Source organism: Anabas testudineus, chromosome 18 (assembly GCF_900324465.2).
Source record: "Anabas testudineus chromosome 18, fAnaTes1.2, whole genome shotgun sequence".
NCBI lineage: Eukaryota > Metazoa > Chordata > Actinopteri > Anabantiformes > Anabantidae > Anabas > Anabas testudineus.
Window position 1 is genome coordinate 13,198,851 of NC_046627.1, and position 17,622 is coordinate 13,216,472.

A 17,622-nucleotide genomic window follows, 5' to 3' on the forward strand; every position below is an offset into this window, starting at 1 on the left:
AATTCATTCAAAACCAGGTTGAATTAAATGTATTTTTGTGTAAGTATGTTTGTTCTCATGATTTGGCAGCTCGGTTCTGGTTAACTACTACAACATACTTGGAATAGTAACATTTATAAAAAGCCCTGTTTCCTTTCTTCCTTTTCCATCATGACAGCGGCTCTGTGTACAAAGGTAAAATATCTATAAAAATAAAGTATTGGAAAAACATCTGTAGAAATGTTTTTTAATAACCAGGTTTTACCTTGTCATCCAGCATCAGTGTCCGACCTCATCAATGCTATTGCACATTAATGCATTGATGTTTATCTGATTTGCTTTACGTCTGTCAGATAAATGTTTCTTGTAGTTGCTACATCCTCATCTCATGTCTAACTGTGTCCACAAACAGATTGGATTGCATTCTTTCTTTGTTCAATTGTTGATTTCATGTTGAGTTCATGGCTTGTAGAAACAAGAATGGGAATGATGGACATCTTTGTCTGTTTCATTAGTACTTTGCTATTCAAGTCTGGTTTAGTTTAACTTAGCTTCTATTGTGGTTATTATTGTTTTTTTTTTAAACACACACACACAGACATTGTTAATGTGTCATTTAATTAATATTTAAAATAAAGAGAAAAAAACAGAAAAATTACAGATTTTGATATGTGTTTTGTTATTTCTGATTTAGTGTTGGGTTCCCTGGATTCTGGTTGTGCTCAAGGTAAGATAAAAGTCTTAGATTATTAGGTACACCAACGTTTATAGTAAAAGTACTTACTGATGATTTTACATTTAATATCATGCAACTATCATCAGCTGGTTTCTCATTCCTCACATATCATTACCTCCACCAGTCTCTCTGACAGTCACGCCCAACAGGTTACAGTTCTTCAAATTCGACAGTTTTTCTGTGAGCTGCGAAGAAGTGGAGCCAAAGGAGGAGGGGGGTGGAGTGGGAGTGATGAAGAGGACAGCGGATGGTGAGGTTTGTTCTAGAAAAATTTTTTTACTCTTTACGTATAACATATGTTCCCCAAAGTCCTGCTTGTTTTATAACTACCGTGTCCCTTCCCTTCCTACTGCTGATCACCTGGATCAAGTATGTTTAGTAGTGGGATAGCATCTTTGCTGATACTGGACACACATGAAACTGAGGAAATTTGCATTTACCTATATATTCCTCTGGTGGTCCACTGTCTGACAGGTGCACATATGTCCGTTCCCCTGCTCCATCCCTGCAGCTTTCCCTGCAACAGACAGTGGAGTGTACTGGTGTGAAACTGGACAGGAAGTCACCAGCAACACTGTCAACATCACTGTCACCGGTAGGTTGTGGGGATCTCTGACTCACTTATCCTTGACATTTAATGTATACACTCACTGAACACCTATACAATTAAAATCAAGCCAATATAGTGACCCTGTGATTGTACATCTGCACTATGTCCTGGTGGAAATCAAACTTATGGCATTAACCATGTTAATGTTTGTTGCACAAAAGCAGATATTTTGATATTTATATTTAATACAACCTACAGTAAATTCCCTGTGTGTGTTCATCTACTTGTTATTAGCTGGTTCTGTGATACTGGAGAGTCCAGTTCTTCCAGTGATGGAAGGAGACGATGTAACTCTGAGCTGTAGATGCAAGGTTTTACTGGCTGCCTGCAGCCTCAGAGCTGATTTCTATAAAGATGGCTTCCTCATTTGGACCACCACCACAGGAAATATGACCATCCACAATGTTTCTAAATCTCATGAAGGGCTTTACAAGTGCAACATTGGTGGATCTGAAGAGTCACCAGAGAGCTGGCTGAGTGTCAGAGGTAAGAACATGAAGGTGTCAGTTGTTGTTCATTGAAGGTGCTGTAGAAGCATCCTGTGATCCAGCCTCTATTATATTTTAGCATATATATTTTCTTCAGCTCCACCGACAGCCCAGGATTCTCCACCTTCCCTGTGGTCTTTCATACTCTTGCGTCACGTAATTGTGGGAACTCCTTACCTGTTGTCCACCATTTTATTGGGATTAATATACAGAGACAGAAAGAAAGGTGAGAAGGTGTCATGATCCTGCTCTGCGCTTCCTGACCCATGCTTTTATTTTGACTTTCACTTTGTGTCCTGGCATCATTTTGACCCATTGTTTCCACCTGTGTCTTTTTGTCGCTTTTTTATTTTGACTTCCACTTCCTGTCTGAACCCTGGCCTCATATTTCCAGCTTTCTTGTTGACCTTATTAACGCCCATTGTTTCCACCTGTGTCTTTTTGTAGTCCATTTTGTTCTTGTTTTTTGACTTTCAGGTTTTTACTGTTACCTTGTCGTTTACCACGTTTTGTTTTTTACTTTGTTTCTCATCAAGTTTCCAGTTGTGTGTTTCCAGTTTTTGTTGTTGCTTTGTGGTTTTGATGATCCTTGCTTTGTGTAATAAATTCCTTTTTCTACTGGTTACTGGTTTCTGGCATTTTAATCGGTCCTTGAATTGGAACTCTGATGGAAGGACTGTCACTCAGAAATCCTTTTTTATGTATTTGTTTATTTTTACCAGTTCAGTCTGTCCAGTCAGTTCAGTTTTTGAAGTCTTTAAACATTTGAATCTGGCATTCCTTCTCTAAAAGGCAAAAGTTGTCATCATCCAAAAAAGCTATACTCAACACCTTGGTTATTTTTTTACAGATAAACTAAAAGTGGGCTGAGCACAGAATCTTGAGGTACTCCATTTACAACACTATCCCAGTCTGGTAAATGGTAAACCTCACTCCTGCTGCAGCCCTGTAACTTGCATTTGCACAAACAAACATTTTTAATCACTCCTGGTTTCTACCCATGTGTTTGGGCAAATAATCCTTTTACTTTTATTGCTTTTTTGCAGCACAGCACATCCATGAGCCGAGGGGAAGATCTGACGATGTCATCATGCAAATAGCATAACTACAAAAGTAATATAATACATTTACAATATAAAGATTTCCCTGCTTGTCAGTCTGTGTTTGAAAAGTTGAAATTTTTATTTAAAATTTGTTACACTTTCAAATCATGTTGGTTTTGTTTTGAGATTCTAATTCAAAATTTCTATTATTGATTGAACTATTGTTAGAAAAGTAGTTGTAACATTGTGCTTTCACCACAAATTTGGTTTTGCTGACATGGAAAGTAAAGTGTTTGTCTTGAAAGAAAGCTGAACCCCTGACTCTATGGTTTCACTGTTATTATATATAGAAGAAGAAACACATTTGGGCTATTGGGCGGCAGTATGGTGCCTGAGGTGAAGCGCTCGCTCACCATTTCAGTAGATTTAGTTTCAGTGGGTTTGGCAGGATGTGTGGGGGTTTGAAGTATTTTTCTGTGTCTCAGTCAGTTATTGTTAACTATGAATCAGTTACATTTATTATAAATGACAGTTGACCAGTCTTCATGGTCCTACTTCCAATGCTGCAATTGTATTCACAATACCTTGACCTGTGTAGTATGAAAAAGCAAACAATAACTTGACCTGTATGTGCTACACAATATATGTAAACTCTAAGCTAAAATGAACTTTTCTGATAGTATCTCCACTGCATGAAAACCCCCCAGGGGAACCCTTCAAGCAACAGTAATGTTCCAAATCATGAATGAATAGAATAGATAGAACCATTTGCTTTAAGTACTAGATAAGTGATCAAAAAGCTATAACTGACAGAAAAATAATAACAATGTCTTCTTCTACCCACTACTTCCAGCCAACTATTTTAAATGTTATTTACTCAATACTTTTTATTTGTTAATTTTCATTTGCTATTACTTTTACCAGTTTCAACTGCTGTGTCATTATGTTTATTCAATTAACACTGAAACCCCGTAGTGTAGCGCTGACATACCATCTAGCAGCTGTCCATCCACAATTTCCCTAAGGCTCAAGAAAGTATTGATTATTATAAAAATTGTAGAAAGAATTATACAGAAAACCCAACAATCCCATTTGAGCAAGCACTATGCGACAGTGGAGAGGAAAAACTCCCTTTAGAGTCAGAAACCTCCAGTAGAATCAGACTCAGGGTGGGTGGCCATCTGCCTCGACCGGTTGTGGTGAGTGAAAGGCAACAAAAAACAACAACAAGCTGGAAAAACACTGGGCAGCTTGGTGGGACCAATAACTGAACTCTGGAAATATACAGCTCCAAGGCCAAGTATACCTGCAGAAAAGTTCAGAGAGAGGGAGACACAACTACAGGAGAGAAAAGACAAAGTTAATGACATGAAAATAGCCTTTGAATGGATGAAGGAGAGGAAATCAGTAAATCAGTAGAGGTCCCCCAGCAGACAAACCGATAGCAGCATAACTAAGAGATCTCTAACTGTAAGCTTTGCAAAAAAATGTAAGTTTTGAGGCTAGGAGTCAAAGTGGGTGTCTGCCTCCAGAACCTGAAGTGGGAGCTGGTTCCACAGGAGAGGAGCTTGATAGCTAAAGGCTCTGCCTCCCATTCTACATTTGGAAACTCTAGGAACCACAAGTAAACCTGCAGTCTGAGAACTTAGAGTTCTGCTAGGAAAATATGGAACTACGGTGTCTTTAAGATGTGATGGAGCTCAATTATGAAATGCTTTGTATGTGAGGAGAATAATTTTAAATTCTATTATGGATTTGCAGGAGAACTATATCCTATCAATAGTGAATTACAATAGTCCAGTATTGAAGTAATAAACACGTGGACTTGTTTTTCAGCATCACTTGAGGCAGGATGCTCCTACAATTATCAAAATTCCTCAGGTGGAAGAAGGCATTTCCAGATATTTCTTTTATGTATGACGTAAAGGAGATATCCTGGGCAAAGATAACTCAGAGATTTCGCACAGTGTTACTTGAGGCCAATACTAAGTCATCTAGGGTGAGAATGTGATTAGACATAGTGCCTCTGAGATTTTTAGGCCCAAACAAAATAATCTTTGTCTTTTTTTTTACTCAGGAGAAGGGAATTGGAGAACATCCAGGCCTTTATGTCTTTTAAGCATGCATGAAGTTTGATTAATTGATTACTTTCTTCTAGTTTCACAGATAAATATAGCTGGGTGTGTTTCCTAATAATATTGTAAAAAGTAAAACGTATTGGTCCAAGCACAGAGCCCTGTGGAACTCTGTAGCTATAACTTGATGGGCATGGATGATCATTAACATGCACAAACTGGAATTTATCTGATAGATATTAGTAAAGATAAATTGTTCTGATCTAGTATTGACATGCTGATCAAAGATAAGACATCTTTGAGCAGTTGAGTTGAGATGGGGTCTAAGAGACATGTTGATGGTTTAGATGAATTAATTATTCAAATTAATTCAGAATGATCTACGGGGAGGAAGCACAGAGAAGTATGAGTGAGGCCTGACAAATGAATCTAGAGCTATTGTACATATGAGTCTAGTTTAGCTATTTTTCTTCCATTACTTGTATTATTATTTTTAGCTCACTGTTTGTTCATAAATTTTATAGAAGTATTGCAACTTTTACACATTGTTTGTAGATAACCCAATCAACTTAGGCTTTTGTCTAACTATATTATAATCTATTAGTATTCAGTTTAAATTTTGACTGCGTTACTTTTAGCAGTATTCAATCATCTATCCATCTTTAGCTTTAATGTGTGCTTTCTATCATTTCAAACAACTGAACACTCCACAGTCTTTCCCCAAACACATACTGTGAATACCCCATGAGATAATGTAACTCAGGAAAATCAACGAGCTACATAATTCAGTAATAAAGTACAGCTAGAAAATCCAATGTGGTTAACAGGCCTGTTGGAGATGATGCAATAAATATACTAACACATATGTGTTCAGGGTAGAGAAGATTTCAGCAGGTAGACGCATTGTGTAATTCAGGGTACACGCTGAACCGTCAGTTCATCACTAAACTAACACCGGTTAGACGGTCAGAGACGGTATATGTTCACGCCTATAGGCAGCTGTTTTGTGAAATATGTGTGAAAACTGGATGCTGTGTGGAAGCTGCAGCACAGTAGTTTGTGGTTGATGCTGCCCCCTCACTGCTAGAAGGTCCCATGTTTGAACCCAAACTAAAAAGCAGAGATTTTTTTTTCTTTCATCAGTTTCCTCCCACAATGCAAACACGTTAGTTAGATTAATTGTTACCTCTAAATGTCTCAGTATTCGTTTTTCAGTAATTCATATCAGCTAATATTAAAACTAGTTCATAGTCAATTTTCTAGTAGTGCAGGAACAAAGCAACACTTGGTTTTGTTGTTAATGTTTCCCCTCAGTCAGCTGCTCTATACCTTCTTCCTGTTTTACAAGAAACTGCAATGTGTTTAGAGGAAAATCTGATGCTCTTCTGTCCCTCTCGCTCCACAGGCTCTGTGGGGGTGCTGAAATTTGTCTCCAGTTGTTTCAACAATTTCATTTTTTCTTTTTTTACTTATTTATATAAATATTTATATGCAATTATTTCTTTATTTAAAGTACAGTCACAATAAATTGTAAAAAAAAAAAAGAAAAAAAAGAAGAAGAAGAAATAAAAGTAATTATACCAGGCAACACATAATACACGTGCATGTATGTGAACATGTATTGTTATGCAAACACAAACACACATTGTGCATTTTCTTTTATCTTTGAAAAATAAAGAAGTGATTAAATGATAAATAAAAATAACTAACGTAATGTCATGTTTTTAGTTGCATACTGCACTGCTCTTTCTCTGGGTGTATTTATTTATGTGTGAGTCAATAATTGTAGGTGGGTGTTTATACAATACACAAATATGTACATGTTTCTGTTCATGGTTTTAAAATCAGTGTAAAACTTGATTATTGACTGTAAACACAACACTGATACAGTATTAATATATTATACTGTCTGTTGCATGGTACATGCGTTAGTACTGAACACCTAACTGTTTATTATTTACAGTTTTTGCTGCCCCCCAGAGGGCAAAAGAACATCAAATGGAGTAACATAAAAAAAGTTGATAAGAAACACCTTCAGTAGCTTCCTCTACTGCACTAAAGACTCTTCTCATAGAGTATTTCTACATTATAGTGATACTTTTACATGAGTAGATGATCTGAGCACTTATTCAACCACTGCTCAGTGTCAATACAAGAAAAATCTATTTATTAGTTAAGTACTTGTATAATCAGTTTTAGAGCATGTACTTAGTATTTCAACTTGAGTATTTACGATTTATAGTAAAGTTGCACTCATATCACTTTTAGATTTAAAGTGGTAGTTCTACTTCTAGTGGAGTACTTCTTTGGGCAAGTGGTTGCACTGTTGGCTTTGTGTACTTCAGCATCTTCTGCATAAGTAAATATTTTTACTCAAAACTTTAATTAGTTTATACTAGTATTTAAAATGAAGCTTTAAGTATTTGTTATATAACTTTTTAAATACTTTACATAACACAAGCTAATTGTGTATTAATTATAAATAACATTTTAATCTTTTGCTGAATTTTATTTTGTATTTCAAATTGCCAACAGACCGCTTGTTTTGTAATGTGGCACAGCCCGTTTGAGCGGGGTTAGTAACTGTGAGGCTCTGACTGGGTTAAGCTCTTTGGATGTCACCGCCCCTCCGGTTCCCTCTAAACATTAAACCGAGCGTCTCTTCTAAAAGTAAAAAAACTGAAAACACTTCCGGGTGTTTTGACTTGTCGCGTCTGTAGCTTCTCAAACTTTTTAGCGAGTTTCCTGTTTTATAACATTAAAAAATGAGGATTTAACAAACAGAAAGAGGAAAAACTCACTTTTAGAAGAAGTGGGAGAAACGAGGAGTTTGTTTTTTAAAGGCGTGAAGGTAAAAAAAACACTTTGAATTCACCGTTTTGTTTGTTGTTAGCTAAAAAGAGGGAAATAAACACAGTTTATTCTACTTTAACAGACACAAATGGAGAATGTATTCATGTAGAGCACTTTTTGTGCTCTGAAACTGTTTATATAGATACAGAGTAGTGCACCTAGCTAAAATCAATCCACTTTGCATTCACCTGGGAGGCTGCTGTTGTGTTTGTAGTGTTTTAGCCTCCATTAACATTAAACCTTCAGTAAAGGAAGGATTCACAGGGCTGCATTAGATTATACAGGTGGTCAAACATAGCTTAGATTCACATGTTCACAGTGTAACATACATAAAAACATCATTTACAGAGGAATTATAATCTGTCCAGGTTCAAAAGAAGCTGTTGCAGCTTATTGTTTAGTCTCCAGTAGTATATTGATTTTATTTTAGATTAATGTTCAATCATCTGGAGTCCTTATTTAAATGTCTTATTAATATTAAACAGAATCTGCCTTATTCTGGAGCCAATGGCAGCTGGCGTTGGGGATGACACAGAGTACAACCCTGGTTATTTATTTACAAATGTTGTTAATAAACATCACAAACAAATCTGCAGTTAATTAAATTACAACTAGATGTGAAGTTTGTCTTTTGCTCAGTGGAAGTAAAATCTGCATTGCTATATTTAGTGGAAATATTTTTACTGGTGTCGTGCAGTCATCACCACACAGGACACTTGAATGTGGCATTTGACTAGTTTTGAATTAGATATGTGTCATTTCCAATGGTGTTTTTTTGGCTTGTGACTTCAGATGGCAGAGATCAAAGTTCAGCCTTTACTGTCATACCCATCATACACTGTAGACTTTAACACTTGGCCCATATAAAGTGTTTGTATATTACCCCTGACAGGAAGTTGATAGACTTCAGACATCTAAACATCAACCCTACTCAAACTAAACATTAAAATGAATATAACACTGTATTTATGTGAAACTAGTGGTCACACGTGATGTTTTCTTGTTGTACTTCATGTTTTAAAGTACATTACGATGACCAGTGATGGTGAAAGCGACCTCTGATGCAACATAAGAACAGGGCAGTGGTTTGCTTCCTTGGTTTGACTCACAGGCTCCTTAAATTGCAAACACGTCCTGACTCGTAGTTTATTCATGCTGCTGCTGGTAATATTTGAGTTTTGAGGGTGTTTCAGCTTCTCTTTACAGCTGTCAGAGTGTGAGGTCTGTTTCTCTCTTATTTACTTGTAATAGTAGAAGTAGTAGTTTCCTTTTTTTGTTTCCTTCTGTATGGTGCCACAAGAGTAGACTTTTAATTTGATGATTCATTGTCAATAACAGACTGAAAAACATGCACATTTTGTCTTTTCATGGTTGTTCTGGATACATTTTTTGTGTCTTCATAGTCACTCTAGGTTTCTTTGTAATTGTTTTAATCTCTTTGCAGTTGTTATGGATGTCTTTGTAGTTGTTTTTCTCTTTGTAGTCTTTTCCATCACTGATATTGTTTTGTATCTGTTGGTCTGGGACGCTCTGTGGTTGTTTTGCATCTTTTCATGGTTGTTCTGGGTCCTTTTTTGTCTCTTTGCAGTTATATCTGTCTATTTGTGGCTGTTTTGTGTCTCTTTGTAGTTGTTGCACAACTCTGTGTGCTAAATTCCGTCTCTTTGCAGTTGTTCTAGGTCTCTTTGTAATTGGTTTTGTCTCTTTGTGGTTGTTTTGCATCTCTCTGTGGTCATTTCAGTGTCTTCGTTGCTGATTTGTCTCTTTGAGGTTTTTCAACTCTTTGTAGTCATTTTGCATCTCTTTGCAGTTGTTTTGCGTCTCTTCATCTGGGTTTTTCTGTGGTCGTTTCGTGTCTTTTCACAGTTGATCTATGTCCTTTTTTGCCTCTTTGTGGTTCTTCTGTGTCTCTTTGTAATTGTTGTACATCTGTCTATGCGATCATTGGCATCTCTTCGCAGTTTTTATGTCTGTGGTTGTTTTATGTCTCTTCATAGTCATTGTCTCTCTGTTTTCTGTGTTCTCTCTTGTCTTTTTGTGGTTGCTTTTATCTCTTTATGTTAATTTTGTGTATGTTTATTTGATCATTTTGCATCTCTATGTGGCAGTTTCCATCTCTTTATCCTCATTTCCATACTTTTGTGGTTATATCTGATGCTTTGAGCCTCTTTGCAGTTGGTCTAACTTCTATTTTTCTGTTCATTTTATAATTATTTTGCACCTCTTGCAAGCTCTTGCCTCTCATTGTATGTCTCTTTATTCGCTATTTGCATTTTTAAACATCTGTTTTTGGCTGCTTTGCATACATATGTGGTTATTTCGATCCCTTTTCCCTGACATTTTGCAGGTGGAATCCACGAGCCCTGTGCATATCCATGGCCTTCTTTGTTTCAATAAGCAGTAATCAAGCAGCAGAAAGGGCTGCTTTGTATTTAAGAGTAAAAATATCTTATGATGTACTAGTTAACGACACTCTGAACTGACTCGTGAAAAAGAGTAGATTATAAAACAAACACAGACATAAAATATACAGTCTATCAAGTCAAGTAGAGTCTATCAACAGCTGAGTGCAATAATAATAGTTGGTCTGAATGTATTAAAAATTAGGTTTTGCTTGACAGTAACAATAAATTACTAGAAATTCAGTGTCTCACTAAGTTAGAATGAAATATCAGCAATGAAAACATTGTCTTAAAAAATACCTACAATGCAAAGGTTACCAAGATGTGCAGCATCCCAAACTAACACAAAACACTTTCTGAAAAGTCATGACTAACACTGATATAGATAGACACACAATTTATTTTACATGAACACTGTAGACTTCCTGCAGTTTAGTGTGTTTTTGCTTTTTTACCACTGGGTGTTGCTGTTTATTCACATTGATCATTACAATACATAGAAACCATACTCAGAGAAGTACAAGCTGAGTACAAATACAGTACATGTACATATAAATACAATATAAATAAGTTAATATTTGTTACAACAAGGAGGATTTACCTTTACATTAGTAAACCTTAACAATTAGAACCAATCTATAAGAAATAACTCAGCTAATAACAGAGAATGTGTTAAATATTTTTGCTTTATTCTCTCCATGGTTTTTAATAATTAAGCAACAATGTAAAAAATCCATTGATATGTACAGGGATGCTTTATGCAGTATGACAGTGTGAACTATTAAATTGATAAATTCTTAAAGTCATACAGGAATAAAACAAATGACAACATCATCTAGAAACACGGAAAGCAAATTTTTCATGTTAGCTAAATAACCTAACATAACATATTGCTTTTGATCATTTGTTTGAAGTTTATCTTATTTTACAGAACTAACTTTCTTTTATACTGTAAATTTAAAATGTTAAAAGATGTTTTCTTTTGTCTGCAGAGGAAGTAGAGGATGGAGGTGGCAGAGAGAGTTAACGAGGGGTCCGGCATCACAGAAGAAGAAGAAGAAACTCCACCCAGAGTAAGACCAACCTCTCCTTAAGTTTTCTAGTCTTATTGCGTCAGACTAGATGAAATGTCTATTAATAATCTGAAAATATTCTTTTCATTTTCATCAATATCCTACGTTATTTGATACTTTGCTCTGCAGACTACATGTTAGTAGTGGTGACGTATGTATATAGCTGAGAAACACACTGCCCGTTCAAAAAACAAAGTCGCACACTGGCACCATTTTGATTATGACTTCTGCAATTTACTTCATTCAGAGTTATTTTTTTACCAAAGACTCTCAGTGGGGTCTGGACTCTGTGGTGTCTAATCCATGTGTGAAAATGGAAAATCTTGAAATATGCCTGTTACATCAGGGAAGAAAAAATCTATTGATGGAATAACCTGTTCATTCAGTATATTCAGGTAGTCAGCTGACCTCATTCTTTGGACACATAATGTTGCTGAACCTAGACCTGACCAACTGCAGCAACCCCAGATCATAGCACTGCCCCCACAGGCTTGTACGGTATACAGATTAACATCTTTTTCACAACCAGAGGATGTGTTTTTCGACATGGTTGTTTAAGAAATGAGAAGCTACTCAATTATACCTGGAATTAACCACTTTCTTGAGCTTTTAAACCCATTTTTTATGCTAACGTTGACTTTTCAAACAGTGAAAGGTTGATTAAACCTGGAAAAATATTGGACCATGAGGTCTGAATCCCAGCAGTCTCCCTGACTTCATGTGTCTAGAGACTTTAATGGGATTTTGTTTATACTCACTGTTGTTTATCTCACCTCCAGACTTTCCAGTGACACCACAGAAACTGGGACCTGTGGTTATCCAAGGAAACAACAAGAATCCAGCCAGTGAGAAGCTGGAGAGAGTCCGCAAGTGGAGCATCACTGCTTATAAGGTAAGATGACTTTATTGTTGTTTTAAAATGTAGAATCAGTTCATGTCAGTCTGATCAGCAGTAACACTGTCCACAGTGCACCAAACAGGCTCTGTCAGAGAAGCTCGGTCGTGGGTCTCGCACGGTGGATCTGGACCTGGAGCCTCGCCTTGATTTGCTCAAAGACGACCGACAACGATACAATAACATGACCAAGCTGGCTCAAACGCTAGCCAGTCAGATCGCTCAGTTTACAGTTACCCAGAAGACACTGGGGGACGCCTTCAACGAGCTCAGTGTCAAATCGCCGATGCTACATGTGAGACTAACATATTATATTATATATAACAAATATTTAACTTACCATTTTATACTTGAACCAGTATGATCATGATTATTCTGTGTTGTTGTATTAAAATAGATTTAAAAGTCTTAAATTTATCTTGGGGAACACTGTGCAACTATTACTGCAGCTAATATATCAGATTTATCTCTAAATAAGACTCAGATTCTCAGTGTAAAGCAGTCTATGATTCTAATCTTTTATAAAGAGGGAATTGAATTATTGTTTAAAACTATAAAATATTGTACTTATTTTATGTAGACTATGACCTAAAACCTTAAACTATGTAGTAAAAACAAAACTATTTGACATTTTTACTTTGAACAGTACTGAAAAATATTAATGAACTATCAATTTTGATTTCAGGTCAGGTATAGTGAATTTTATCATTAGGAGTTACTGCTCTGTCCTGTTGGCAGGTGGAGTTTGGTGTGAACGCAGAAGCTCAAAAGTTTCTATCTAAGAGTGGAGAGACTCTTGTGGACTCCATCAACACCTTCATATTCGACATGAACACGCTAATCAACAAAACCATCGAGGACACCATGATCAACACCAAGCAGTACGAGGCTTCCAGGTAGGCAGAGAGTAGTATGTGAACCCACAGGAGGATAAAATAAAGGAATTTAGGACATATCTCTCCACCGTCACAAATTATAAACACGACATATGACTTGAATGCATGACTGGGTAAACATCTCTGCCATTCAGGATCGAGTACGATGCGTACCGAGTTGATCTGGAAGAGCTGAACCTGAAGCCCCGAGATGAAGCTACTCTGCCCAAACTGGAGCAGGCCCAGGAGGTCTTCCAGAGCCAGAGGGAGAAGTATCTGAAAATGAGAGACGACCTGTCTGTCAAAGTGAAGCTGCTGGAGGAGAACAGGGTAAGAGGGAGTGTTTGGAGTTTTGGAAAACCCAGGATGTGGTCACTGTCGTCTTCCATAAATCCTGCAATAGTAGTGTGATGTGAATTGTTTACTACCAGAAATGGATGATGAAGGAATGTGAATTACAGTAGATTCTGTCACCATGTGCTTGCTAGTTAGGTATACGCCATATTCCTAACTTTGCATTGGTTTGAGTAGAGTAGAGTAGAGTAGAGTAGAAAGTAACAATAATAAGCTTTTAGTCCAAATCCTTTTGTTTCAATCCACAGGTCAAAGTCCTCCATAACCAGTTATGGCTGCTCCACAGTGCTGTAGCAGCTCACTGTTTATCATGTCACAGCTTCCTGCAGCAAAACATCCAGGAGATCGGTGAGAACCTGAGCAAGCCCAGCACCGATGCCCCCTCATGGCTGGAGGAGAGTTGACACAACACAACAACAATTCGATACATGATGGGAGGATTAATAGATGTTTTGAGATTCATTGACACAGTTATTGGGAAAAGCTTGTATTGGAATTTATTTAACAAGTAATGTGACCGATTGATGTGAAAAGTGGCACAGTTAGGTGAATATCTGTATGCCAAACTGAAATTAGATTTTGAGGGACTGAGATGGATGACGTGGTTCTTGAAAAGTGAGCACTTGCTTCAGTAGTGGGCAGTAAGAGCAGAATGATTTTGTTGTTGCTGTTCAAGGGTGTTAATATCATTTTGGAAGACAATGTGGACTTCCATCACTTTTCAAGGTTTGTATAACTGTATAGAAATCCTAGTAAGTTTACATTTTACATTTAAATTTTCATTATTGTTTTAACCCTTAAACAAGGACTGAAGGGTCTCTGGGAACTGTGTCTTCCTTATATCATGCATACTTTCACAGATATACAGTACTTGTGACTTCTGACCTGTTTAACAAGCACACACTCACATACTATGTACCCCTCCTGGTTTTCTTGCCTCTGTCTCAGTGTGTTGGGGAGTAAATCCATTTTAATCCTCTCTGAGGCACTAAGCCTTTCTTTGAACTTAAAAAATCCTCTGCCAGTAGTCAGAAACTCACAGCAACTAAAATCACTTCAGCTACACTACAGCTAGAAAACAGCATCACTGGGCTGCTGTGATCCACAACTCCCCCGAATTGTTGAATCAAGTTGGGTGCAGTAATCCATGTATTTGCTAATTAGGTTATTGAATCTTTTGTTTTCCTTTAGCAAAAAAACATCTATGTAGCAGCTTCTCTTTTGTTTCATATCAAGTTTAAGCTAAGTAACAGGAGTTTTGAATCAGGACCTCTAGTATTTGGCTCAAACAGAACATGAAAAATTAAGGTGTAAATATAAACCATACCTGCTATTTTAATGTGTCTAATACATTTCATCAACGTCTTCTTGCCCCATTTTCCGTTGCTCTCATTTTCAGGTTGTGGAAAAAAATAGACTGCAATTAAAAATGTTTGTGTTCCTGCTTCCTCAGCAAAGACAGAGAGTTCCTTTAAGTTGTGTTAATATAATATAATCTACAAAGGTTGAAAGATAAACCAAAAAAATAGTTCAATAAGCAATTTAAAATGGGATTCAGATGATGGTGATGACCAATTTAGTTTGTCTCTTTGGTCCCAAAAGGAGCCAAAAGGTGCTGCGATATGTCGACAATGTTGCTGTGTTTATTGTTAAAGAAAGGTGTCACCAGTTTTGTAGGCAGTATATCATCAGTAGCCAAAGCAGGTATATTTACTGTGTCTACAAGTAAATGCTGTATTTTCTTGCTACTATAAAGAAGTCTTCTTTCCACAGCACTGTACCACTGTGCTACCATTATTTTGTAATGTGCCAACAAATGTTGCCACATGTTGACAATGCTGCCTTGTAAAGAAAGAGCCAAAGTTTTTTACTTGTTTCAGGATTTGATTTGCTATTTTTCCTATATCTCCCAAATGATAGATCATATATTAACATTGTCCACAACACTGCACCAGCGGGGTCCACAGTTAGAAAAGATTCAGGCATATTTTACCTTGTTTGTTGGTAGGGAAACAGCACCAGGGTCCTGCATTTCTAGAAAAGATCTGGACCTGAATGTCCAACATGAAATTTAATATTGTTGATGTGGAAGGTTTAGTTGTAGCTTATATTTTGGGTGACATTAATATTTATACTTATGCCCCATGAAATGCTACATTATGATTCGTCTTTGGGGCTTTATTCCACCTTATGCTGGATAAATATGCTGCCTTTGGTGGACAAAATAACAGAAACACCTTAACAATATTATTGAATCAGATTTAATCATACTTACATACATACATACAAATTGTCCTGTTATTTTATCCACCTGCGCTTTTGTTCTTGCACTCTTTGCACTCTATCCAAAGCATAATCTTAAATAGTTCTTGAATTTGTTTACATGTGTATGTATATGTGGTTTTGTTTGTGTGTCCCAACAACAAAGACAACGACTATGCAATTAATATGGATGCCTTTGTGCAATAATGTACCCCAGATTTACTCCTCAAATTTAAAGGGACATTGCCTATTTGATTTCTTTGTTTCCTTTCGTCTTATTTATGGGTATGCAATTGTTAATTATCATTATTAGTTTTGGTCATGAAATATTAGAAAAGTCATTTTAATATTGAGCAAATAATGATCACTTGAAAACAAAAGAAAAATATGTCAGGCTGATATTATTATTAATTCAACACCAATGAAAAATATGTTGCATTTTTACATTTATTTCTATTTCCCTTAAATATTTGGTGTTATTCTTCCGGCACTGTTAAAGAATGTTATTTACTTGCTTTTACAAAAAACAAAACATTATTTAAATCATCATTGTTGCTGTTCTTAAATATCGCAGCAGTTTCTGCATCAACAGTTACAGTTGAGGTTAAGTTTGGGGTTTCCAGTTGGGGAATTCGGAATTATTCTTGCAGCTGTTGCAGCAGTGTTTGTTGTCCCTTAGCTTTCCTCTGTCAGACTGACATCATGCTCATAACAAATGTTTGTAAAAATCCTTTAACAAGTGCACTGCTGACCCCAGGTCAGTCTGAAGTCCACTTCTACCACTTGGACCAAAATTAAGGGCTAAGGCAGATAGTGGAGTTTCACTTGATGCCAAAGAATAACCAAAATGTACTTAAATAATATATTGTTTTAATCTTTTTGAAAATGTTTGTATGATACAACTACCAAATAAATATAATGACAGCAAATAAATGCTTTTTTTTTCTTTTATAAAAAAAACAGTTTGATTTGTAACCAAAACTGAAACTGTAGTCATCCAAATGTGTTAAATCATCTTATTGGTCTTAGGATTTCAGGTACTTTCCGCTGTATGGCTCAGTTGCTGTAACAGAGCAGTGAATGTAAAGAAATTCCTTTGGAAATGAAACAAGTGCTAATCCTTATTTTAGAAGCATCACAGATCACCGTTGTTTCTTAATTTTTATCTTTTCAGTCGATGTTGCCCCACTTTGATTATGTGTGGTAAGAAGCTGCTTATTTTATGTCTTTGTCTTAATAGACTGTAAGTTTTCATAAAATACAAACTTTACACACAAACTTACCATAGCTAAATATTTGATAATGACCTGTAGTTATATACATGTCATGTAATCCTGATTGTGTACAGTGGCCATTTCCCAGCAACAAAATTGTAACCTTTAAAAATGCAGAGTGGCTAATAACATTGGAAAATTTGAGGGTAGTACCTCATAAAACTGCAGAGAAACCACACGACAGTTTTGATAAATGTTGTATTTCTTTGCACCATAATCTCTGTGAACTGAAAATAAAGTTATAGTTTGTGCAGAAACTTTGGCACTTCAAGGAAAGCTCTGTTCCAGTTTTACACATCTATCGGTACAAAGAGTGCTAACTCTCTCCATCAAGGTTTGGTTTGGTATTGTAGTCTAACTTTTCCTAAAATTCCTAACATTTGTTGTAATGGCAGTACTCAAATACAATAATAACCACAAGCAATGAAATTTACCTTTAATACATGTTACTGCTGTTAGCAAAGCAGAACTCCATAGAGAAAAAGGATAAAATAAAAACAGACTGAGACTCAGTGGTGAAATATTATATTGTTATATTGTATTCTGCTATTTTTCAGATTTACTCATTTTATTAGGTAAAGTACCTCACTGTGGTCAGAGTTTTATTTAATTTAAGTACAGTTGCAGAAATACTAGATCAACAGCAAACTTTAAAATTAAAAGATTTTTGTATGAACACTGGTGGAACTGTACTTTGTATCAA

The 17,622-nt window shown here is 36.2% G+C and overlaps 2 protein-coding genes and 1 long non-coding RNA gene across 3 annotated transcripts; all 3 read left to right on the forward strand.

The window, feature by feature from the left end:
* The first annotated feature begins 150 nt into the window (after positions 1-150).
* Positions 151-3,310, forward strand: LOC113151535 (low affinity immunoglobulin gamma Fc region receptor II-a-like). The gene is made up of 7 exons (XM_033326542.1): positions 151-166; positions 674-706; positions 840-970; positions 1,190-1,310; positions 1,560-1,811; positions 1,911-2,039; positions 2,860-3,310. The coding sequence occupies exons 1-7, from the start codon at positions 151-153 to the stop codon at positions 2,916-2,918; spliced, it is 741 nt and encodes a 246-aa protein (XP_033182433.1). The 3' UTR covers positions 2,919-3,310.
* Positions 3,311-7,620: 4,310 nt separating this feature from the next.
* On the forward strand, positions 7,621-11,260 carry LOC113151577. The gene is made up of 2 exons (XR_003297764.1): positions 7,621-7,782; positions 11,179-11,260. It is a non-coding gene; the product is annotated as an uncharacterized LOC113151577 (long non-coding RNA).
* A 219-nt stretch (positions 11,261-11,479) lies between these two features.
* Positions 11,480-14,864, forward strand: LOC113151604 (arfaptin-1-like). The gene is made up of 6 exons (XM_026344516.1): positions 11,480-11,564; positions 12,039-12,151; positions 12,228-12,449; positions 12,893-13,050; positions 13,185-13,359; positions 13,632-14,864. The coding sequence occupies exons 1-6, from the start codon at positions 11,480-11,482 to the stop codon at positions 13,785-13,787; spliced, it is 909 nt and encodes a 302-aa protein (XP_026200301.1). The 3' UTR covers positions 13,788-14,864.
* The last annotated feature ends 2,758 nt before the right edge of the window (positions 14,865-17,622 follow it).

What these genes read in the sequence shown, in the direction of transcription:
- LOC113151535 (XM_033326542.1), top strand. An exon ending in TGTCAACATCACTGTCACCG is followed by an intron (nt 1,311 to 1,559) that starts GTAGGTTGTGGG and finishes ACTTGTTATTAG; the next exon opens with CTGGTTCTGTGATACTGGAG. An exon ending in ATACAGAGACAGAAAGAAAG is followed by an intron (nt 2,040 to 2,859) that starts GTGAGAAGGTGT and finishes GCTTTTTTGCAG; the next exon opens with CACAGCACATCCATGAGCCG.
- LOC113151604 (XM_026344516.1), top strand. Translation starts at nt 11,480, where the DNA reads ATGACTTCTGCAATTTACTTCATTCAGAGTTATTTTTTTACCAAAGAC. An exon ending in AAGCAGTACGAGGCTTCCAG is followed by an intron (nt 13,051 to 13,184) that starts GTAGGCAGAGAG and finishes TCTGCCATTCAG; the next exon opens with GATCGAGTACGATGCGTACC. An exon ending in AGCTGCTGGAGGAGAACAGG is followed by an intron (nt 13,360 to 13,631) that starts GTAAGAGGGAGT and finishes TTCAATCCACAG; the next exon opens with GTCAAAGTCCTCCATAACCA.